The sequence below is a fragment of the Tenrec ecaudatus genome, chromosome 18 (genome assembly GCF_050624435.1).
Source record: "Tenrec ecaudatus isolate mTenEca1 chromosome 18, mTenEca1.hap1, whole genome shotgun sequence".
Taxonomy (NCBI): Eukaryota; Metazoa; Chordata; class Mammalia; order Afrosoricida; family Tenrecidae; genus Tenrec; species Tenrec ecaudatus.
Genome location: NC_134547.1, coordinates 47,293,664 through 47,318,007, shown reverse-complemented (window position 1 = coordinate 47,318,007; position 24,344 = coordinate 47,293,664). Strand labels below are relative to the sequence as shown.

At 46.8% G+C, this 24,344-nt stretch overlaps 1 protein-coding gene across 2 annotated transcripts in view; it reads left to right on the top strand.

Annotated features, from left to right (window-relative positions):
• AMFR (autocrine motility factor receptor) overlaps positions 1 to 24,344 on the top strand; it is a 54,625-nt gene that overhangs the window by 10,299 nt on the left and 19,982 nt on the right. For both annotated transcript variants that reach the window (XM_075537326.1, XM_075537327.1), the window contains exons 2-7: positions 13,005 to 13,097; positions 17,184 to 17,348; positions 19,898 to 20,050; positions 21,067 to 21,107; positions 22,363 to 22,495; positions 23,858 to 23,991. In XM_075537326.1, coding sequence (XP_075393441.1) covers positions 13,005 to 13,097; positions 17,184 to 17,348; positions 19,898 to 20,050; positions 21,067 to 21,107; positions 22,363 to 22,495; positions 23,858 to 23,991 — 719 coding nt within the window. The remainder of the gene's footprint in view (positions 1 to 13,004; positions 13,098 to 17,183; positions 17,349 to 19,897; positions 20,051 to 21,066; positions 21,108 to 22,362; positions 22,496 to 23,857; positions 23,992 to 24,344) is intronic.

Sequence of the window (24,344 nt, the reverse complement as noted above, 5' to 3'; positions counted from 1 at the left end):
GTCCCAGGTCCATCCATGCCTCGAGGAGCCTTGTGGCTTCATCTGGGAGTGTTCCATTGTGGGCGTGTGTCGCAGTTTCTTTAGCCTTCCTCTACTGATGGGCAGTTAGGTTGTTTCCAGCTTCTCACCACCTCACAGAGCTGCCATGAACACGTGTGTGTATGTCTGCTCCGGTTTCGGCTCTTAACGGCTTGAAGGCATATATCCAGCAAAGGGACTTCTGGGTCATGGGCAGTAATGTCTAGTCATAGCTGTTCGAGGTGACTCCATATGGCTTTCTACATCGGTTGCACATTTCACAGTCCCACCAGCAATGCGTGAGAATTCCAATGTCTCCAGCATTTGTTGTTTTCTGGTTGTTGTTGTTTTTTAAACTTTGCTGTCAGTGTTGATGGAAACTGGTGTCTCATTGTGTGTTGATTCCCATCTCCAGATGGCAAGTGATAATAAGCATGTCTTCATATGTTCGTTGACCACCTTGGTGTCTTCTGTGGAGAACTGTTTGTTCATGCCTGCTACCCATTTGCTCGATCCATTTCGTGTTGAGGCGTGTTGGAGATTAGTCTTTGTCCAGTATGTTGTTGCAAACAAGTTTTTCCTCGTCTGTGTATTCCCATTTACTCTCTTGGTGGGGTCTTTTGGAGCCTTGGTGGTGTGGCCGGTTATGCCTTGGGTCGCTAACGACAAGGTCAGCTGTTTAAATATACCAGCCACTCCACAGGAGGAAGATGTAGCTGTGGGAAGCAGAAAGATTTCTCCCAAGTCAGCTCCTCCAAACATGTTAGACTTAGGACACTGCTTGCAGCTAGTGGTAAATGATGGTCAAGTTACCTCCCTGAAGGCAGTCAGTTGCCAAACAACTGTCTGGACTGGTAGGGTCTGCTCTCTGCTGTTAAAGGCAATGGGCTGCTTCTCCCTAAAGGCTTACAGTCATCCATTTAGTGCTTGTAGGTGTTTACACCCTACTGATAATGGTTTCTTTGGAGATTCAGAGGACAGATCAAACAGGCTCAGTGACATCCAGAATTAGGCTGCCATCCTGAACCTAGGTTCCTCCCTTCTTATTACATGAATACCCCCAATCCCTCCTCTTCCTATTGCGTGTATGTCCCTAGATTGTCCCCCTCTCATTGCTGTATAACCTATAGTGCAACCCCTTCCTGTGAAGCATGTCTTTACCTGTAATTAGTGGGCTTGCACTCCCCCCAAGGTATATAGGCCTGGGTTAGCAAGAGAGAGCTCTCTCTTGGGTTCCCCCTCCCCTCTCCCCTGTTCCCTTTCCCCTTGTCCTCCTTCCCCTCCCCCTCTGTCCACGAGGACCACCAAGTGAGGCTGAGGTGAGCATTGCTCCCATGAAATGTGTCTGACTCCATTATTTTAATCTCTCTTCTGTCTCTCATGCTCTCTATGACTTTACTATGATCTTTACTTATTATCTCTGTACAGTTGCACCTACCGGACCCGTGATGATGTGTTAGGGGCTGGATTACCCCAACATGTAGCTTTCTACTCCCGGAAACAGACACAGCTAGTTGACTTTGGTGTTTGGGGTTGGATGCACACACACACACACACACACACACACACACACACATTTGTTTTCAGAAGGTCCAAGTCATTTGTTTTCTGTTCTGTGTGCGTGTTTGTGTGTACTAATCATGGAGTTTGTTAGTATGATTATGCCTGTCCTAGGGGCCCTTACATTTGTTTTGGTTTTCTCGTTGATGGTCTCTGTAGCGCTGGGACTTATAGTTAGACCTTTAACCAGTCTTGACTTCCTTTTTTAATGTGGGGTGAGGGAGGTATAGGTCCTGCTTGATTCTTCTGCTGATGGAAATCCAATGTGGCCAGGGCCATTTGTGGGAGTGACTCTCATCTCCATTTCCTCTTCATTGATCCTAGGTCAAAGATTAGTGGTCCGTAGGTGGATGGGTTTATTTGTGTTCTCTATGCTGAGTTCTTTATTGTTCCACGGTGGTGACTGTGTAACAGGCTTTGAGGCTGGGCCGTGAGAAGCTTCCTACTTTGTTCTTATGTAGTTCTCTGCTTATCCTGAATTTCTGTACTCTCCATCTAAAGTTGCTCATTAGTTTTTCCTTAAAGAATGAACTGGATTGGAGCTGGATGGGAATTGCATGGTATTTATAGCTTTCTCTGGGTAATACCGGCATCTTCACAAGCTTAAGCCTTCCTACCCTTGAGCATATAAGATGAAGAAGATTGTGGCATCTGGATTGAGGGAAGGCTTCCTAACAACCTGTGATAGGCAACGGACACACCTTGTTTGCTGACAAAGGGCGATTGTTTTGTGCACCTGCTGGTGATCAATGATTGCAGCCTTCAGTATGGATTACAAAACCCAGCGTAAAGAAGACCAAAATCATCACAACTAGTAGGTAATCATTCTCATGATAAACGGAGAAAAGATTGAAGTTGTCAAGGATTTTCCTCTTGCTTAGATCCACAATCAGTGCTCCTGGAATCAGCAGTTAGGACACATTGCATCAGGTACATCTGCTGCACAAGCCCTCTTTAAAGTGTTGAAATGCAGGGATGCTACTTTGAGGACTAAAGTGTGCCTGACACAAGCCATGGTATTTTCAGTCACCTCCTCTCCGTGTGAAAGTTGGGCATGAAATAAGGAAGACCGAAGAAGAATTGATGCACTTGGATCACGGTGCTGGCAAAGAATATTGAACGTACCATTGGCTGTCAAAAGAACAAATAGATCTGAGACACAGTACAAGAATGTTCCTTTGCGGCCAAGTGGTGAGACTTCATCTCAAGTCCTTTGGACTTGCTGTCAGGAGAAGGACATCCTGCTTAGCAAAGGAGTGGGACAGTGAAAAATAAGAAGGCCCTCACCATGATGGATTGACCTGGTGGCTGCAACAGGGCACTCGGACCAAGAACAGTTGTGAGGATGGTGTAGGAGTCGGCAGTGTTTTGTTCTCTTGTGCACAGGAGGGGCTTTCAGAGTTGGAAACAAGCAACAGCATCTGTGAGCATGGAGCATTCTTCCCTTCATGTGGGTCTCTTCTGGATTCTTCAGTAGTGCTTTGTGATTTTCTTTGTACAGGCTTTTATCTATCATTGGGTTTATTCTTAAGAACTCCATCCTTAGGATGGCTTTTGTAAATGTTACTGCTTTCTTGATTTCCCTTTCAGAGCTCCCCTCATTGGTATACAGCATGTAGTTCTTATCTGCAGTTCTTATCTTTGGTTCTATGTATAAAGTGGATCTCAGTGATTGGTTTAGAAAGTTTAATCATCATTGCTTACCTGGTGTAAACACCACTTGATCGTGAGCTATTATTTTTAATACGTGTTGTTAAATTCTATTGCCAAGATTTTGCTGACAAGTTTTGCATCCATGTTCATAAGGGATATCGATCTATGCTTTTCTATTCCGGTAATTCGTGTCTTTGCCTGGTTTGGGGTGTCAGGGTTATGATCACGGTGTACAGCAGATTCTGGGGTTTGCTCTCCTTTTCTGTATTATGGGATAGTTTGTGTAGAATTGGTGTCAACTCTTCTGAATGTTTGGTAGGATTCTCTTGTGAAGCAGTTTGGCCCTGGCTTTTTTCCTTTTTTCTGCAAGTTTGGTCTCTTTCTTATAAGTCTGTTGAAATTTGTTTTTATTTCCAATCAACAGTTGTATTAGGACACCATCCAATTATGCAATTCAATAGTTCACTCACATCAAGAAGTCTTGTGCAATCATCACCACAATTAATTTTAGAACATTTTCTTTTTTTATTGTGCTCCTTGGTACTAGCTCCCAATTGCCGCCCCCCCCTCCCCCCCGCCCAACTTCCAAGGAACCATGAATCCAGCTTCACAAAATAGCCCCTCACAGAGGGGTCACAGGAAAGGGATGCGTCAACCAAGGCACAGTACAACACCAATGAAACACACAATTCTCCTCTGGTTTCTTGAGGCTTCCTCACCCCTCACTACCATGACCCCAGTCCTGCCTCTCACTGCGAGTTAGAGATGGGCACAGGAGCAGATAAGAGATTAGAGGTTGGGGGAGCCCAGTGCCAGAAAAGAACCCGCAGCCTGAACACTTCGTAGCTGGTGCTCTCAGCGGTGTCTTCTGCCCGAGACTCCTCGCACCTCTCCAGCTCAGAGCAAGGGCCCACCTGACTTATGCTCTCCTGAGATGACCAAACAGCTTAACTGTGACCTGGAGACCGCTTAGAACAAAGCAGAATCCACCCTCGCCAACTTTACCAATACCTCTCCGCCCTGCAAGGCTTCATGAAGGCCCTGTGCTTGGCCATGCAGGTGGAAGAGCAGGCTAGCAGACAGATCAGCAAATCGTCCCAGTGATGACTGCAGATCAATTTTAAAATAATGGAAGTTTCCCACAAACTTTTTGAAGCCTCCTTGTATATCTGTCTCACAACTTTTGCCTGTTCAGTTATTTACAGGTTTAAGCCTTACCAACAGCAATTACAAGAATCTAATCTATGTAGTTTTTCTATCACCTCTACCCTCCACCCCCCACTTTCTGTAAACTGATCCTAGTTCTGTAAACTAACCACTAATAAAATTTGATATCTATAAAAAGAGAGAGAGAGAGATAAGAGCTCAAGACACACGGAATTCAGGAACAGGAATGGGAGTAGTGATACCAGAATTGTAGGGAAAGGTGGGGCGGTGAGGGGAGGAAGGGGGAACTGATTGCAATGATCGACATAACCCTGCCTCCAGTGGAATGAACAACAGAAACCACAGGGGAAGGGAGACAGTGGTTGGTATAAGATATGAAAATAATAATTTATAAAGGGGTCAAAAGGATGGGGGCGGGGGAAAGCTGATCCCAAGGGCTCAATAGAAAGTAAATGTCTAGAAGAAAACGATAGCAACATATGTACATATAAGCTTGATACATCGATGTATGGATTGTTATAAAAGTTGTAAGAGCTCCCAATAAAATGATCTTTTAATTTAAAAAATAGCAAAATAATATAGTGAAAAAGTAGTTGGAAATAAAATAGAAATAGTAAAGACTAGAACAACTTTAAAATGAGTCAAAAGGGAGATCAGATGATAAATTATTGGACTTTAACCTGGTTATATATGTCGTCATCTACCTCCCAGTGATTTGGTAATGACAGCAAGGCAGTTCACATCCTGCTGTGTGGGCAGAGGGGACTCATTGGAGGTTTCCTTCGTGTGTAGCTGCCTTTAACTTTTTTTTTGTTGCCTGCTAATACTTTTACATGTGTCCAAAAGGGGATTAAATCTGATGTCACATTTTAATCGACTCTAAACATCTCTACAATACTCTGTCTGCTAACCAGGCTCTTCACGTCCCTCAACTATGGTCCTGCAAATGGGCTTTGGGCTTCCACTGTCATCCGTAGCCTTCTGCAAACTAGCACTTCACAATTTCAGCCCTGATAACCATTCCCTCCTTCAGATTTGAATATATTATTTACACTCCTTGGGTCACACAGACTGGTGTGCCTTTTCCACGTGGACTTGGTTGACACCTCATTTAGATGATGGCTGTTTGAAGACAGGTCTATTTCTGTCTTCGTGTCCAAGATCTGTGGTTTGTAAGCAGCATATTGATGGATGCTGTTTTCTTATCCAATCTGCTACTTTCTGTCTCCTGACCGGTGCATTTCATTGTTTACTTTCAATGTCATTATTGATATGTATGGGCGTGTTGCTATCATTTTGCTGGTGTGTGGTGGTATTGGTTTCTTCTTCATGGACTTCTGTGCTGATTTTTGTTTGTGAATTTTCTTATTTTCTTACCTATTTTCCCCTTGGTTGTTATTTTACTTTTTAGTAGCATTTTCCCAATTTCCTCTTACTATTTTATTTTTATTTTTTTAGTTAGTTCAAGGGTCGTTTGTTGGCCTTTAGGAGTGTTTTCCAGTCTAGTCTGTTGGGGCACCGCGCCCTGGCCCCAAAGTCCACTTTCAGCATTCCTTAGGAACCTTGCCGCTCCATTGCCTTGCTGTTCCGCTGCACTCCCCCAGTGCTTTTCCTCGGTGTGGTGGGATCAGGTCGGGTCCTCTTACTATTTTAATGAGACTTTTCCATATTCCTGAAGTTGCCTTGTTATTTAATATTTTTCTTCCCATATTTAAGTGTCTTTTGTGAACAACTGTCTAGATGTACCTTTATCTTTTAATGGTTTTTTTAAAAATCACACCCTTCCTCCCCCATTTTCTCTGTGTTCTCCTTCAGTGATTGAAATCTTGTGCTCTATTTTCAGTCTTGTAAATGTTTTATTTTGAATACTGTAGGTTGATTTCGTGGTGATGATGTTGTATGTTGATCTTGGGTTTATGTCTTCGGTTATTATTGATTCTCTGTCCAAAGGACTCTTCTTAGTACATTTGGTAAAGCTAGTCTCGTTTTTACACATTTTAAAAAATGTGTACTTGTCTGGGTATGCCTTTATTTCTCTGCTGTTTTTGAGGGAAACTTTAGCTGGGTATAAGATTCCTGGTTGGCTTTTTTTTATTCCAGAGTTTTATACATGCCATCCATTGCCTTCTTGTCTGCATGTTTGCTGCTGGAAAATTCTGGCTTTTGGTTTTCCTTTGTAGGTAACTATTCTTTTTTTCCTTGAGCTTCCATCACGGTTCTCTCCTTGTCCTTGATAGTGGAAAAATCGACAACAGTGTGTCACAGTGATTTTCTTTGGGGATCGCTCAGCTTCTTGAATAGCTCTTTTCTCCCATTGTGATGTTAGGGAAGTTTCCTTCCAGGAGGTTATGTACCATTTTCCCTGAGTTTTTTGTTTCTGTGGGTGATCAGCCTCCACAACAGATTAGGGTCCCAAGGAGTGGTTGTGTAATTGCAAGGAAAAATTAAGGAGACAACAGACAAGCAAGGGCTTAGTTCTTTCATGGAGTCTGGAACCAGAGAGGGAGGGTTAATATAATCTCCCGCAGGTTTATATAAACGTGGGGCATGCAAGCCACGTGCTTAACAGGAAGGGGAGGTACTAGGTATACCCGTGACAGGAAGGGGAGGTAGTAGGGGGCATACCCGTACAGGAAGGGGAGGTAGTAGGGGGCATACCCGTACAGGAAGGGGAGGTAGTAGGGGCATACCCGTACAGGAAGGGGAGGTACTAGGCATACCCGTGACGGAAGGGGAGGTAGTAGGGGGCATACCCGTACAGGAAGGGGAGGTACTAGGCATACCCGTACAGGAAGGGGAGGTACTAGGCATACCCGTACAGGAAGGGGAGGTAGTAGGGGGCATACCCGTACAGGAAGGGGAGGTACTAGGCATACCCGTACAGGAAGGGGAGGTAGTAGGGGGCATACCCGTACAGGAAGGGGAGGTACTAGGCATACCCGTACAGGAAGGGGAGGTACTAGGGCATACCCGTACAGGAAGGGGTGGTACTAGGGGGCATACCCGTACAGGAAGGGGAGGTAGTAGGGGCATACCCGTACAGGAAGGGGAGGTAGTAGGGGGCATACCCGTACAGGAAGGGGAGGTACTAGGGGGGCATACCCGTACAGGAAGGGGAGGTACTAGGGGCATACCCGTGACAGGAAGGGGAGGTACTAGGCATACCCGTGACAGGAAGGGGAGGTACTAGGGGGCATACCCGTACAGGAAGGGGAGGTAGTAGGGGGCATACCCGTACAGGAAGGGGAGGTAGTAGGGGCATACCCGTACAGGAAGGGGAGGTACTAGGCATACCCGTACAGGAAGGGGAGGTACTAGGCATACCCGTACAGGAAGGGGAGGTACTAGGGGGGGCATACCCGTACAGGAAGGGGAGGTACTAGGCATACCCGTGACGGAAGGGGAGGTAGTAGGGGCATACCCGTGACGGAAGGGGAGGTACTAGGCATACCCGTGACAGGAAGGGGAGGTACTAGGGGGGGGCATGCCCGCGACAGGAAGGGGAGGTACTAGGCATACCCGTACAGGAAGGGGAGGTACTAGGCATACCCGTACAGGAAGGGGAGGTACTAGGCATGCCCGTACAGGAAGGGGAGGTACTAGGGGGGGGCATGCCCGCGACAGGAAGGGGAGGTACTAGGCATACCCGCGACAGGAAGGGGAGGTACTAGGCATACCCGCGACAGGAAGGGGAGGTACTAGGCATACCCGCGACGGAAGGGGAGGTAGGGGCATACCCGTGACAGGAAGGGGCATACGTAACAGGATGGGCAGTTCATAGAGTTAATATGGCAACGTAGCCTTGGTCGTCCCTGAGCTGGCTTGACCTTAGGGGAACAATCTGAGATTCTTATCAGAAGGAAGTAGGCTGTCTTTAGGGTGGGGTGCACAATAGGTCTGATTGCTCAAGAAGGCAGATAACCTTTAATCATAGTAAGCAGCCACGAGCTTGTAAGTAGCATTTTCAAATTGGCATTATCGGGGTGGTGGTGGTGGTGTGTGGTGTGTATGGAGGTGTGGGTGGAAGGACATGGTGGGGAATAATTTTTAGTTAGGAGATTGTGACGGGTTCAGCTGCATGGCCTCTGGAGTCAGCCTAACAGACTCCAATTATGAGCGTAGAGGATTTGTCTGCTTATACTCTCTTCCTGGGTCTCAGTTTCCCACACCTTCTTGTTCTGGAATCCCAATGAGACTAGAGTTGTTCCTCTTGATAGTGCCCCTCTTGGGCTTTCTTTCGATTTTCTTGCTCAGTTTTATTGATCTTCTCGGAAATCGGAATTGACAGATTTTTCTTCAAGCTAATTTGGCTGCCCATTGCTTTCATTTTTTCCTTGCTCTTTTAAAGTGTTGTCTATTTCTCTTACCTTAGTTTTAATCGAATTTTGATCTGTGCATTGGTCATTTGTTTGTGCCAGTCTTTTCTGCTTCTTGGTGTGGGCCAAGATTGACTCCTGTCTCCATGAAATCAGAAGTTCAATTGGGAAAGTGGCGTAGTCTTGTGGGGACCATTGACTCTCTCAAGTGATGCAGGAAAGGACAAATAAAAATCACACACACACCCCAAAAAAATAAAAAGAAAGGAAAAGGAAAAAAATGTGTGTTGTTTGGCCGGACTCTTCCTCAGCCCCAGAGAACTGGTTTTGGGGAGGGGAGAGTGGATGGCTCTGCGGTGGGAGTAATTTTCCAGGGTTATGTGAGCAGGTGCTCCCTGCTGGCAGAGAGAACTTCAAGGAGTTTGTAGCTGGCATCTCTTTCCTCAGCTCCCAGGGCTTACAGAGGAGGAAAAAAGGGCACATGGCTAGGGTTCAATGAGGAGCTGCAACAAAGAGAGAGAGAGAGAGAAAAGAAAACCACCTCACACCCACTCTGTGGCCTAGTCCACTTGCAAATGTGTGGGCATGTAGCTCCCCAGCACCCTGGATCCCTGGGGAAGCAGGGCTGGCTCGGCTCGGGTCCATTCCCCTCCCAGGCCAGCGGGCCAGACCTTCCCTCTGTCCCGCTGTTGGCCCCCAGCCTCTGGGGTAGGAAGATTCTGTTCACGTCGCCTTGTCTCCTAAAACCCAGAGTGCCTGGCTTTCGTTTGGCGCTGATTTTCCTGCTTGCTGTAGAGGGGTTTCTGCAGTGCGTGGGGCCTTGGGGCCTAGTCTGACCCAGAACATTCCCTTTCTAGTGTCACTGTGCTTTCTCACACCTGCTTTTCCTCCTTCACCCTGCTAATTTTCAGTTCTTTCAGTTAGATTCAAGTAGCAAATGGTTAACATTAAGTGATGGGGTATCTGTAGTCATTAGCTTTCTGATTTTCTTTCTTTTTACTGATTCAAAGATACAGACTTGTCATAATATAACCTTATTTTTTTCAATTTCACAACACTTCTTTAAGAAGTTCAATTAAGCTTTCCCCCAGATCCTGGATGCTTCCTCCCCCCAACTACTATCATCTGAATTCTACCTTGCAGGGCGGGATAGGGCAGAGGTTGTACACTGGTGCATATGGGAGCTGGAGGCACAGGGAATCCAGGGTGGATGATACCTTCAGGACCAGGGGTGTGAGGGGCGAGGCTGGGAGAGTAGAGGGTGAGTGGGTTGGAAAGGGGGAACTGATTACAAGGATCCACATGTGACCTCCTCCCTGGGAGATGGACAGCAGAGAAGTGGGGGAAGGGAGATGTCGGATAGGGCAAGATATGACAAAATAACAATCTGTGGATTATCAAGGGCTCATGAGGGAGGGGGGAGCGGGGAGGGAGGGGAAAAAATAAAAAAAAGAGGACCTGATGCAGAGGGCTTAAGTGGAGAGCAAATGCTTTGAGAGTGATTAGGACAAAGAATGTACAGATGTGCTTTATACAATTGATGTATGTATATGTGTGGATTGTGATAAGAGTTGTATGAGCCCCAAATAAAATGTTTAAAAATAAAAAAGAAGTTCCAATAAGAGTAAGTGTTTTTTATTCTGTTTTCCAAATGTGTGGGAATGTTGTTTTGGAGAGAAACGTGATTGCATGACTGAATGTAATTTCATCACCTCTCTTCAAGTATGTTAGGTGTGGCTGAACTAGAGGATGTCTGGTATTTTAAAATCCTGTTCTGCTGGGGGTGGGGGGTGATTTACAGATCATGGTCATGGTTTTGTCCTATGGGTGTGGTCTAGGTTATGGTTGACTTACAGCTCTTGTCACAATCCATCCATCATCCATTGTGTCAAGCACATTTGTACATATGTTGTCATCATCTTTTTCAGAACATTTTCTTTCTACTTGAGCCCTAGATATCAGCTCCTTCTCCCCTCCCTCCCTTATAATCCCTTGATAATTTATAAATGCTTTTTTTTCTTCATGTTTTACACTGACCACTGTCTCCCTTTACCCACTTTTCTGTTGTCCGTCTCCAGGGAGGGGGTTATATATGTAGATCATGTGACCGGTTCCCCCTTTCTCCCCCCCCTTTCTCCCCCACCTTTCTCTTCCCCTCCTGGTATTGCTACTTTCATTATGGGTCCTGAGAGGTTTATCTGTCCTGGATTCCCTGTGTTGCGAGTTCTTATCTGTACCAGTGTACATGCTCTGATCTAGCTGGATTTATAAGGTAGAATTGGGGTCATGACAGTGGGTGGAAGGGAGAACTAGAGGAAAGTTGTGTGTTTTGTTGTTGCTATACTGCACCCTGACTGGCCAGGGGATGTCCAATTGTCTACAGATGGGCTTTGGGTCTCTACTCCGCCCTCCCCCTCATTTGCTTTGATAAGATTTTTTGCTTTGGATCTTTAGTGCCTGATACCTGATTCCATCGATACCTCATGATCACACAGGCTGGTGTGCTTCTTTGTGGCTTTGTTGCTTTTCAGATAGATGGCTGCTTGTTTTTGTCTTCAAGTCTTTAAGATAACAGATGCTGTATCTTTTGATAGCCGGGCACCATCATCTTTCTTCACCATATTTTCTTATGCACCCATTTTGCCTTCAATAATCGTGCCAGGGAAGGTGAGCATCACAGAATGCCAGGTTATTAGAACAAAGTATTTTTGCATTGAGGGAGTACTTGAGTGGAGGCCCAATGTCTGTCTTCTGCCTTAATACTTAACAAATTAATATATGTACATAGATCTATTTCCCTATCATATGAAAACATGTTTATATATGTACATGCCTGTATTTAGACTTCTATCATTGCCCTTTGCCTCCGAGTTCTTTCCTCTATTTCCTTTTACTTGCCTCGTCCCATTATCATGTTCTGCCTTCATTTGGGTTTCGGTAATTCCTCTCGGCTACATTGCCCTAGATCAAGCTCTACCATTGCCTTCCTTGCCATCAGTTTTAGATCACCTGTTGTTCCCTTGTCCCTGGGCTTGTTGGTACCCCCTCCCTTTCCCCAACCTCCCCCTCTCCCGTGTGCCCCCAGAACTGTCGGTCCCATTGTTTTCTCTGGATTGTTTATCCTACCTAGCTTATCTAGGTATACATGCAACGAGAATAATAAGCACAGAAACAAGACAAAGCAAAACACAACAAGAGAAAATGAAAACAAAACACCACCACCAACAACAAACCAACAGCAAAAAAGAGAGAAATGCCTATAAATAATTCCAGGTCTGTCTACTGCCCTTTATGGGTGTGCTCCAGTTGTGTGGCATGGGGTGCCACGCCCTGGCCCCAAAGTCTATTTTTGGAATTTCCTCCGGGACTTTGTTGCTTTGATGAGCCCTTTATAACAGTTTCCATTTTTCTCCTTAAAAACTAGTGTCCATGTTCTGTTCTTTAAAAGAAAGATAAAAACAAAACAAAACAAAAAATCTTGTGTCCCAGCCTTAAAAAAAAACCAAACATTTCATTGAGGGCTCTGTTCAGCTCTTGTAATAGCGCATGCATCCATTGTATCAAGCATATTTGTATATATGGTACCGTCATTATCTTCTAGACATTTACTTTCTATTGAGCCCTTGGTATCAGCTGCCCCATGACCCCTTGATAAATCATAAATTATTATTATTTTCATATCTTATACCAACTGCTGTCTCCCTTCCCCCATGGCTTCTGTTGTTTGTCCTCTTGGGAGGGTGGGCGGTTATGTGTGGATCAGGTAATCGAGATTGGTTCCCCTTTCCTCCCCTCTGCTCCCCACCTTCCCCGTGCCCTCCGGGTATCACTAGTCCTATTCCTGTTCCTGGATTCTGTGTGTTGTGAGCTCTTCTTTCTGATCTGTAACTGTGTACATGCTCCGGCCTAGCCCACAGTGAAAGGCAGGACTGGGATCATGATAGTGGGGGCTGAGGAGCCTCAAGGCACCAGGGGAATATTGTGTGTTTCGTCGGTGCCTTACTGCGCCCTGAATGACTCATCCCTTTCCTGTGACCCCTCTGTGAGAGGATACTTTACCTACAATGTTGTTAGAATTCAAAGGAAGGGAGGCTGCCAGAAGGAGCAGGTTGGGACCAAATTAACTAGAAAGCTGATCTTCTCCCTGCTCCTCCTCGTGTTGCCCCTCCCATACAGTGTACTCTGTCCGTTGTAGAGCGTGGAAATGATGGTAGAAATCCTACACGATCATTTCTAGGGCTGCTTTTATTTTCACAGGAGAAAATAAACATCTTTTTGTTTTGCATGCAGGTCCTGGTAAATACTGCGTGCTGTGTGTTGATGTTGGTGGCTAAGCTCATCCAATGCATTGTGTTTGGTCCCCTTCGAGTGAGCGAGAGGCAGGTGAGTCACGCACACGGGGACCTTTGTGTGACCAGAACCCTCCACCCTTTGTTTGTTATACTCTCAAAATGTTACACCAACTCTAACCAGATTCATCCGTAGGTAACAGTTTATCCCACCTGCTTTTAATATCTCATATGCTTCTTTTTCCTGTCTGTTTCAGTTTTAGGCATCATAAAGTTTTACTTCTAGATCTTCGGAAAGTTCATGGAAAGATTCCAATGTCTTTGAACTCCATTTTTCCACAAGCTTGTTGAAGCCTTCTTGTATGTCACTTGCAAATATCGTACTCTTTTGCCTCCAGATGCAGATTCCCTAAGAACAACGGCATTATCTTCTAAAACCATAGACACTTATCAGAATCAAGAACTTTAGTATTGTGATAATACTTTTATTCACCATCCATAATCAGGGTAGCCAGCTGTCCTTGGTAACATTGCTCCTTCTAGATGTTTTTCCATGAAGTTTAGGCATGTAGAATTGAATTGTTCCAATTTGTGTGATCATAAATATCACTCTTTAGAATATGGGTTCTTTTCCAAAATGATTGAGTAGTTTCTTGCCCTCTTCCCCCACCCCGACCCCTTCAGGAAAGTAGGTTAAGATTCATTGGCCTCTCAGGGTAAATTAGGTGGCTTGTTCTAGTTTCGGGTGAGATTGGCCACAGAGTGAAGATAGTATGTAGGGACATGCTCAGTAAAGAATTACGTTGCAAACATATTCTTCTGATTTATACTTCCCCAAGGAAGTATAAATGGGTGGAGGATGGTGTGACCGGTATTTGACATGTCACCTGACAAGACACAGACGTCATTAAAAGTAGAACAGCAGTAAAGGTACAACGGTGGAGTCACTGCTTTCGCAAAGAGCCGCACTGCGGTCTTTCCTGACCTGCCCATTTCAACGCAAGGCCTCGTTCAGCGCCGACAAGGGCGCCAACTGAACCAGACTCTCTTGTTTCCCCAGAAGTTCTTCACTTTTTTTTAGCACTTTTCTTTAAATATCAGTGCTACGGGGCTTTTCACATAGGGCTAGTAGAACATAGTTCCTTTAGTTTTTTAAAATCATTTTATTGGGGGCACATACAACTCTTATCACAGTCCATACATACGTCACTTGTGTAAAGCACATCTGCACACTTGTTGCCCTCATCATTCTCAAAACACTTGCTCTCCACCTAAACCCCTGGCATCAGCTAATTTTTTCCACTTCCCTCCCGCTCCCCCCTCCCTCATGAACCCTTGATAACTTATAAATTATTATTTTGTCATATCTCATACTGTCCGGTGGCTCCCTAACCCCACTCTTCTGTTGTCCATCCCCCAGGGAGGAGGTCACCTGTAGATCCCTGTACTCGGTTCCCCCTCTCTACTCCACTCTCCCGGGTTTGCCATTCGCACCACTGGTCCTGAAGGGATCATCTACCTTGGATCCCTAGAACATAGTTTCTTCTTCACCTTTTTTTTTTGTAGCTCTTTTTGATGCGTTTTTTTCTTGCAAGAAAAAGTTTTGCTTTGTCAGCCAGAAACTGGTTGGACGCAGGCAGGCCATGGAGCTGCTGGTGGACTGACTGGCACCAGTGAGCTGTTCATACTGCTTTCTTTTCCTGAGCATGCCGATTGCTGGGTTGAGATTTACAGCAAGTGCCACCGGGGACTCACTCAGAGGGCGTTCTTCATGCCGATCTCTCCTGTTTGCTCAGGACAACTCGCTCTTCCAGGCTGTGGTGCATTGACTCCTGCCACGGGGTCAGTGCCAGCCATGAGCACTTGTTGAGCATTTTGAGTTCTTTTGCTCAATTCAGGTAATGCTAAAGGCAAAGACACAGATGCTCAATGAACTGTAATCTTATAAGGTTCGGTGGAATTGAAATCAAAGGCAATTTTTTAAAGCACGTAATGTACCACACTCTTGTTTAAGCACTTTACACAGATTAACTTAGTCTCCCCAATAATCCTATGAGATGTATGAAGGAGCTTCAAAAAGTTTGTGGGAAAATTCATTTGTTGATAAATATTTGGAATCCCCCATTTGATTCTGTTCAGAGACCCAGTTTATCGATGGGAAATCAAAGAGCAAGGATGCTCCAGCCTACCCAGTACACGGGTGACCCAGGCGGGATTCAAAACCAGTGCGCAGAGTGCCCTTGGAGCTTTCCTGTGTGAGAGCTGGAGGCAGACGCTCACCCTAAATGCGCTCGTCCTTGTGCATTTTTTGAGGACGATGGCTCCCAGAAAACAAGAGCTTTACTTAGCAGATGACTGTGCAGCGCTGCTTTGCCTTTTGGGAACAGCGCTAGGGAATACTTTATGTTCTTCACAGTTTTTAATCTTACTCTCTGACTGTACCAAGGATGCATAGTCAGAGTGTAGTGTGTGAAAGTTCTTGAAGTAATTCCTATCTCAAAGAGAGCATGTTGTCAATTTCATATACATTTAGGTTCTGTTATTATTTGTTTGCCTTCACTTCCCGTTTGCTGTTTCCCCCATTTTATTTTTACTTTGGGGTTGTTAAAACATTTACATGGCTCAAAATGGCACAAAAGAGTAGACTCAAAGTTGTGTTTCCATCAGTGCCCTCTTTGCGTACTTCCCAGCTGCCCCTGTAGATGACTGGACAGTCGCTTTCATGTCTGGCGGGGCGAGGCCCCTCTTTTTTTATCGCCCCTCTTTTGCTCTAGGGTTGGGGTGATTTAAAAACGAGGAGTCCTCCCTGTAGGAGGTGGTGCAGGGGGGGTTTGCGGGTGCACTGGGCTCAGAGCACACACTTGCACGGCTTCTGGGAAAGCTGATGGGCAGAGTGTGGAAAAGCTGGGAAAATGTGTGTGACCTTTGAGTCAGAACTGGGCCAGATGGGAACTGGGAGGCACAAAGACACTAGTACAACGTTTTCTGAGCGGTGAAAGAAACAGCTTCACGCTGCAAGCACAGCCTGTACGATGCACGTTGAGAGCCTGCTCTCCCAGGGTTGGTAGAGCTCTCCCAGTGTGGCAAGAGAAAGAAAGCAGTGCACGACAATCAACGTGTTTTACACATGTGACGGAGCAAGGAAAATGCCTGAAATGGTAAGGCATTTTACTTGAATTGGGGTACTTTTTAATTTTTAATCATTTTATTAGGGGCTCATACAACTCTGTTCACAATCCGTACATACATCATTTGTGTCCAGCACATTCGTACGTATTTTGAAATCATCATTCTCAAACACCTGCTTTCTACTTGAGCCCTTGGACTCAGCTCCTCAGTTGTCCCCCTCCCTCCCTGACCACCCTCTCCCTGAACCCTTGATAATTTCTAAATAATTATTATTTTATCATATCTTACACCATCTGACGTCTCCCTCACCCAGTTCTCTGCTGGGCGACCTCCAGGGTGGAGGTTACATGTGACCTTGTCATCTGTTCCCCCTTTCTCCCTCACCCTCCCTCCATTTGGGCTCGCAATGAGCATGTGTTATTTTTTTAAATCTGAAGAGTGTTTTTTAAAAATAAAAAGCCCAACCTAGATGGGAGAACAGACTATAAGCATGGTGCTAAGAGCCCTTGCTATTCTTTTCTAGCGTGTGTTGAAAATTTGAGGGATTTTCATTTCGTAATATACTTTCCCCCACTTCTTTTACTTTAAAGCAGTGTTTTTATAATACATTGGTTCACCACTCAAAATGCAGCACATAGTATGATGAAACCCCACTGTCAGCCGTCATCAAAGCCTGCCATGTTGCCTTATTTGCTTCATGTTTTTAAAGTGGAAATGATTATAGCCAGGCACGCACTGAATTGATGCCAATTCATGGTGGCCTCAAGCTCAGCAGATAAAACGGTGCCCCTCACGGCCCCTGCTCTTCTTGATCAGAAATGAGAGGTGGCAGAGGAGAGGCGGCTGATCGGAGATGGTTCAGGCTTAGCACCCACAGCCTTGAGGCACAGTCTCGTGGCCTCTCTCTGGTCACCCTGGGGGTGCTCCTGCCTGTTTGCTGTGGAAAACTCTTGGAAGGCCAGGGCAAGAATCCGTCCTCCGCAGAAACCAGCCCATGCCTGCTAGCCCCTCTGGGACCACCGTTACCGACTTTTTCTGTCTTTCTCTTTAGCACCTCAAAGACAAGTTTTGGAATTTCATCTTCTACAAGTTCATTTTCATCTTTGGCGTGCTGAATGTCCAGACCGTGGAGGAGGTGGTCATGTGGTGCCTCTGGTTTGCTGGCCTGGTCTTTCTGCATCTGATGGTTCAGCTCTGCAAGGACCGATTTGAATACGTGAGTTCTCCCCCGGCTCTTTGCTGCAGAGCAGCATGGGCTCCAGGTCTGGGCCCTCCATGCCGTAGGAATGAGCCTCATGCAGCATGGGCTCCAGGTCTGGACCCTCCATGCCGTAGGAATGAGCCTCATGCAGCATGGGCTCCAGGTCTGGGCCCTCCATGCCGTAGGAATGAGCCTCATGCAGCATGGGCTCCAGGTCTGGACCCTCCATGCCGTAGGAATGAGCCTCATGCAGCATGGGCTCCAGGTCTGGGCCCTCCATGCCGTAGGAATGAACCTCAGCGGCCTCTGGCCGCCTCCGGGCTCAGGCGGCTGTTTCCTGAGGGACTTGCCACAGCCGATCAAGGATTCAAGAGACTCTTCCTGAGGCCCCTCCCTTGCCCCAAGGGGTAACATGTTGCAGCCCCAGAGGGTCAGCCTGTGGGACCCTGCTGTGTCAGTCCTGGTGCTGCGAAGCCCGTGCCCACAAGGGAGCCTCCAAAGGGTCACGGAAAAAGCCACTCTCTTTTAATTCCCCCTTGCCATCCACGATTTTTGAAGCCCCTCATATATATAGCGTAAGAACTGGTCTCTAGAAATTGTGTGTGTGTGCGCGCACATCCATCTCCATCTCCTCCATTTGATTCTTAGAATTCTTTCTGACTGGTTTACACTGTGTCCACCCTAACTGGGCCAGGATTGAATGAATTCTTGAAGTTTCTTCCATGCTGGGGGAGCAGGATCGTTTTCTGCCTAAGTCTAAGGCTCCCTGTCAGCAAATCAGGACCACCCGAGCAGTGAGCCCTCCCACCGCGTGCTCAGGGCTCCCAGGCAGTTGTGCCTACAGCGCTGCCCCGGTGAGAGCAAGGCCGGGGCCTCGTCCACCCTCTCCTTGCCCTGTCCGCGTGGCCCAGCTGGCCCTAGCCCCTCTGTGAGTTAATCGTGCTCTCTAATCTAAGCTCCCTTACAATCCAACCCTTATCCCTTGTCACCCACTGAAGTTTTTAACCTCCCAAACTGGTTTGCCATTCTTCACTCACTTCCTCAGGAGTCACAGCTCCAGGCCTGCTTTTCTAAGCTGTTGCTTAACACAGGTTGCATCCGGAGAAAATGTGCACCAGAATTACATTTGGGGTGTCCTGGCCCTGGACCGTCCCTGGGAATGTGGGGGAGGGACGCCAGAACCAGACTGAGAGAAGGGAAAAGGAAGTGTTGTCGTCCAGGAGGGTGTGCGTCCGGGTGGACTAGAGCAACAAAGCCAGCGAGACACTCATGTGTACAAGAGAGAGCTTTCTATCAAAGGGTAACTGTATGTTAAGAACGCTTCCCAGCCCAGTCCAGATAATGTCCATAAGTACGATATCAGCCCATATGTCCTCTACCAGTCTATAAATTCCTCTTCAGACAACACATGTAATGACGCCGAATGCAGGAAGATCACAGGCCACTGGGTGGAACGTCTTGTGGATCCAGGGGCGGTGGAGGCATCTCAGCACTGGCAGGGGTCTCGTGTGGCTCCTCCAGCTCCAGGGCTCTAGCGTAGCTCCGCGTGTCTTGCAGGCCATGAGCATATCTGGCTTCCAGTGAGATGTTTGTCACTGTTGCACCTCCACATGAGGTCATCAAGCTGCGACCTGACTGACAGGCTAGATTTCACCCCTTCCTCAAGTTGACAGATTATGTGACTACCACACAGAGAGACCTGTGTACTGTGACACGTCCTCCCCCCCCCCCCCCCCCCCGAGTGTCCCAGGAGACACCTGCATACTCTGAGGCATTTGCCCTAGTTTCTGGTCCAGGAGCAGCAAGATCCTTGAGAGTTAGGAGATGGAAACCTGCATATTTTTTCTGTTTCTTAAACTACAAGGATCTCTAAGTATCAGCTCATTCTCAAATTTAGGTAGAGTGTGTGACATTCCGCTAGCGCTCCTCTGGGGTACCAGGAAGTCCCACCCACGTGGGACTTACAGTTAAGGAGCTAGAGATAAGCCACACTGACACACACACACACACACACACATTTTACATAAGCATAGAGTAGAGACACTTCAAAAGCATGAAGGTCCTCCTCATGAGATGAGAAGGGCCCCCCTTGAAGCCTTAAGAATGAGAAGTCAGCAGGCCCCTCCTAGGGGGTCGAGGCAGGAGCGTTTCTTGTTTTCACAGGCAGAGGCCCGGGGATGGCGATCACAACGCTGCAGGTGGTCAGGCAGTTTTCTCTTTAGCCGCTCGCTCAGGGCGTGCCTGGGTCGCCCGCATGTTTTCTTGCAGACTTATTGCAGGCTGCAGCTCTGTGTCCGATGTTTCAGGTTTATTGCAGGCTGTAATTCTGTGTCAGGGGGCTCACCCAGCGTTCCCCAGGGCCTGACCCAAAGGCCAAGATGCGAACCAGGCTCGCTGTTCCCTTAGCCAGCAGAAGTCCCTGTCCAGCCCCTGTCCGGGTGGGAGAAGGTCATTGTCCCTATGGTAATGCCCTTCGGGTTAACCCAGAAGCCCAGAGCCACGAGCCGGGAGTGGCCTTGCTGAGTGGGGTGAATTGGCGTGCGTCCTTGTTTTGCATTTTTCAGCTTTCCTTCTCGCCCACAACGCCCATGAGCAGCCACGGTCGAGTCCTGTCCCTGCTGATCGCCATGCTGCTCTCGTGCTGCGGGCTCGCGGTCGTCTGCTGCGTCACCGGCTACACGCACGGCATGCACACGCTGGCCTTCATGGCTGCCGAGGTGAGGCGGCCGGGTCTGGCAGCAGATGCTCTGGGAGGTTACGCAGACGCTTCCAGCCAGGCGCCATACTCGGTCTGCGATAGTACGGGATCTTTTTGGCATCCTTTCTTGATGCCCGGCGTGATTGTACGTGCCGCACACGCGTGGCCCTTATCTCACTCTGTTCGGATGGAGGAACCGAGGCAGCAAAGATGGGATGAATGACTAATGCCGCCCGAGTGGCAAGTGGTGCTGTGCCCGCCCTCATCCTCTGCCACCAGCACAGGGACCCGAGATCCCCCGGGCACCGACACTGGTCTGTGTTGATTGATACTGAAATCATCTGTAACCTTTTTTTTTTTTTTGAGATAGGGCATACATTGATGTTTAAGAGAAGAATATAATAAATACCTAAGTATAAAGAATATACTCATTTTTGAAAGGAAAATCAGATAATCCACAAAAATTTTTAAATTCAAGAAAAAAATACTTTCTAAAATCTTTTCAAAGATACAGATTTCGGCTTAGTAGCAGTGAACACTATGTTCAATGGCTATATTTGTTTTTTTCTCATAGCCGAAGGAAAGATACCTTTGTATTATCCATAATTTATATTATTAATGAAAAAGGAAATAGTCATTATGCTAAGCTAATTCATATTGAAAACATTAGTTTCAGCTGCTAATTGGGAATTTGCCAATGCAGGACTAAGTTTTATTTTTGTTGAAGTGTTCATTTCAGAGTTGAATTTAGTAGGAGACAAGTCAATTCAGAAAGGGAACATTTAAGTGCTCATTAAAAACATTTGTCATCTCAATGAGAGATTACAAACGCTGAATGAGAGTTGGGTTTTTAGATTTTGAACATATTCCATGGAAGTTTGAAGCAGAGGAAATCGAGTGATTGGTGACTCGATCTACTTTTAGTTAAGTGAAATAAGACATTTTGTCCTCTATCATTTTACAAAAGTAAGATTGGTCTGAGAAATCCTAAGTTTTATTAAAAAGAAAATGAAATTATCTTTTTTTTTTAAACAGTCTCTTCTTGTGACCGTGAGGACTGCCCATGTGATTTTACGGTGAGTAGAGTGTAGGGCGGAGTGACTGAGAGCTGGTGTCGAGGTGTAATGTATGGCAGAGAGCTGGAGAAATAGGCAGGAGCTCCGATTCTTAACCCGTGCAGACTTACTGACTGCGTGAGAGCAGAGAGCTCTCTGAGGCAACTGTCCTGAGCTGCTGTGAGGGAAGCCAGCCCCTAACACCTCATCACTGTCTGGTAGGTGCAATTGTACAGCAATAATAAGTAAAGATTATAGTACAGTCATAGAGAGCATGAGAGATAGAAGAGAGATTGAAATAATGGAGTCAGACACATTTCACAGTGCCATGCTCACCTCAGCCTCACCTGGTGCTCCACGTGGAGAGAGAGAGATTTATTATTAACCATGGCTTTTATCTTCTCTGGGGACGTGCAAGCCCCCTAGTTACAGGTGAGGACATAGGTCACAGGAAGGGCTGTGCTATAGGTAATACAGTAATGGGGGGCAATCTAGGGGTTCATATGCTATTGGAAGAGGAGGGAATAAGGGTACACACCTGACAAGACCCCAGATTCATGATGGTGGCCCAACGTTGGAAGTCACTGAGCAGGTTTGACCTGTTCTCTGGCTCACTATAGAAAAACTATTACCAGTCGGGTGTAAACCTCATCTGCAGGGACCAGACTGATGGCTGCCAGCCTTAGGGAGAAGTAGCCCATTGTCCTTAAGAGCAGGGAGTGGGACCAGACAGTAGACTGGCAGCTGACGGCCTTCAGGGAGGTGACTTGACCATCATTTACCATTGGCTGCCAGCAGTGTCCTAAGTCTAACATATCTGGGGGAGAGACCTGGGAGAAAAACTTGTCTCCCACAAGCTGCTTCTTAAACCTTGAACGGAAATGATTGCTCAAGGTCACCCTAAAGCTCAGTAGCAGGTTGGCTCATCAAATGAAGAACGACCCCAAGGGTAAGGAGCTCCTGTAAAGTCTGAGACCCCCTGGTCAGAACTCACTCGGGAGCCGAGGGGAGCCGGTTAGGGGACAGGGAGTTCCGGAAACGGCGTGAATGTGAGCGGTGGTGTGCTGTGAACACGAATCACCATCACCGAGAGCTCTGTGCAGAAAGTGCAGATGGGTCCCGGCTTGCTGTGGAAGCGCTCACCTTAAGCACAATAAAGTCTCTTTTTGGAGAAAACGTGCACATACAATATATCAAAATCACACGATGCTGTATCGTGCTCACACCGAATCCAGTTGTCCTGAATGGCGACGGTGCTTTTTGCTGTTTGTTTCAGATATGTCATTCACCTGTGGGACCTCAACCACGAGGGGACGTGGGAAGGAAAGGGGACCTATGTGTACTACACAGACTTTGTCATGGAGCTCACGCTCTTGTCCCTGGACCTCATGCACCATATTCACATGTTGGTGAGTTCTCTCCCGGGAGCGGGAACTCCGGGTGGGACGTTCATAAAGGAGCATTTGCACCGAGGCCTGCATCAGCCCCGCAGCAGGCTGTGAAACTGAGTGCAGCTGCGCCCTTCCTCCTGTCCTGGGGACGGCAGCGTCTCGAGCAGCGGTTCTCAACCGGAGGGTCTCGACCCCTTTGGGGGCCAAACGGCCCTTTCACAGGGGTCGCCTGCTACAGCCTGCATATCAGATATTTACATGACGGTTCATAACAGTAGCAAGCTTCACAGTTATGGAGTGGTGGTTGGGGGTCACCACAACATGAGGACCTGTATGACAGGTCGTGGCATCGGGAAGGTTGAGAACCGCTGCTCTGCAGCCATTCTGACTGGTGCCCGTCCCTGGAGGCATGTCCGCCCTCCTGGGCTCACGGTAACCTCTGCTGCCCCAGGTCAACAGCTAGTTACTTTAGCACGAATAAGCATAATATAGTTAATAAATGACTACTGCATGGAAAATAGATAACAAATATTTATTGCGGGGCTTTAAAAAGTTCATGAAAAATATCTGTTATCTTTTTGTTTGCTTGTTTTAAGCAGTTTCACTGGCACACAATTCACATGTCATGCATACAGGAAGCCAGTCATATCAAGAAGAGCTGTACAATCATCACCACATCGACTTTAGAGCATTTTCTTCTCTTAGGACTCAGCCACTATCTTTTGACTCCATTTTCCATGAACTTTTGAAGCTTCCTCATTTATGTACAAGAAATATAACATCATATAATAAGTGTTTATTATACAAAAAGTATACTGTAAAGTACTTATTATATAAACAAGTAAAATATATTTGCATAATATAAATGAAAAAAATATAAAATGAACCAAGAGTATATTATGCAAATATCTACTTGTATAATATCAATAATGAATATTGTATATGATAACTATAATTAACGATGCTTTCATATTATGTGAGTTACATTTCCACCGGCTAGGCATTTTGTATTAATATTAGTGAGGCTTCCCGTTTATCTTGGCTTCATTCTCTGGGCTCACAAAGTCTCGTGTCCAGGGACGTTACGTAATGTCCCGTCCACCACTGCGAGTTTCACTCCCTCTCGCGTTGCCTTCGTCACATCGCTGGAGTGAAGCACTGTGTCCAGCCAGTTTGTGAATGTCTGACGAGTCCCTCAGGACTGCCATCACGATCATGCGCATTGGTTAAGATCATGAGCTAGAGATTTGCATTTGCTTTCTGAAAACCCACTCCGCTGCTGCCGTGACCATTCAGAACTTTTTGCACGCCATGCCCCTTTTACTAGCGAGTTCTTGGTTGGTCTTTATGGCACCTTCTCTTCTCTGTCCCGTCCTGAAGCTGTTCGGCAACATCTGGCTGTCCATGGCCAGCTTGGTGATCTTCATGCAGCTGCGCTACCTCTTTCACGAGGTGCAGCGTCGAATCCGTCGGCACAAGAACTACTTGCGCGTGGTTGGGAACATGGAGGCCAGGTAAGTATAAGCATGCTGGCTCTTCCCACGCGGCTGCACTAGCTTTGTTGCTAGTGCATCTCAGGTCTGGTCAGCACTGCGCCTGTGGCTGGTAGGAGGGTGGGGACAACGCAGGCTCCAACGAGGACTCCCCGCAGGTGAAGCTGCCCTCACTCGCCTCCCCAGTCCCGTCATCTCGGAAGTAAAGGATGACAAGGGAGCCTCCTCCTGAGGGCTGTGGGCGGGTCCAAGCAGCTGCATGCAATGTGCTCAGACGATCTGGCCATGTGAAGACCCTGGAGAGAGAGTCGTTCTCTTTTCTTATGCTTTTTATCATCGCTTCCTTGGGCTTCTGACTTCTTTAATTTGTGAAG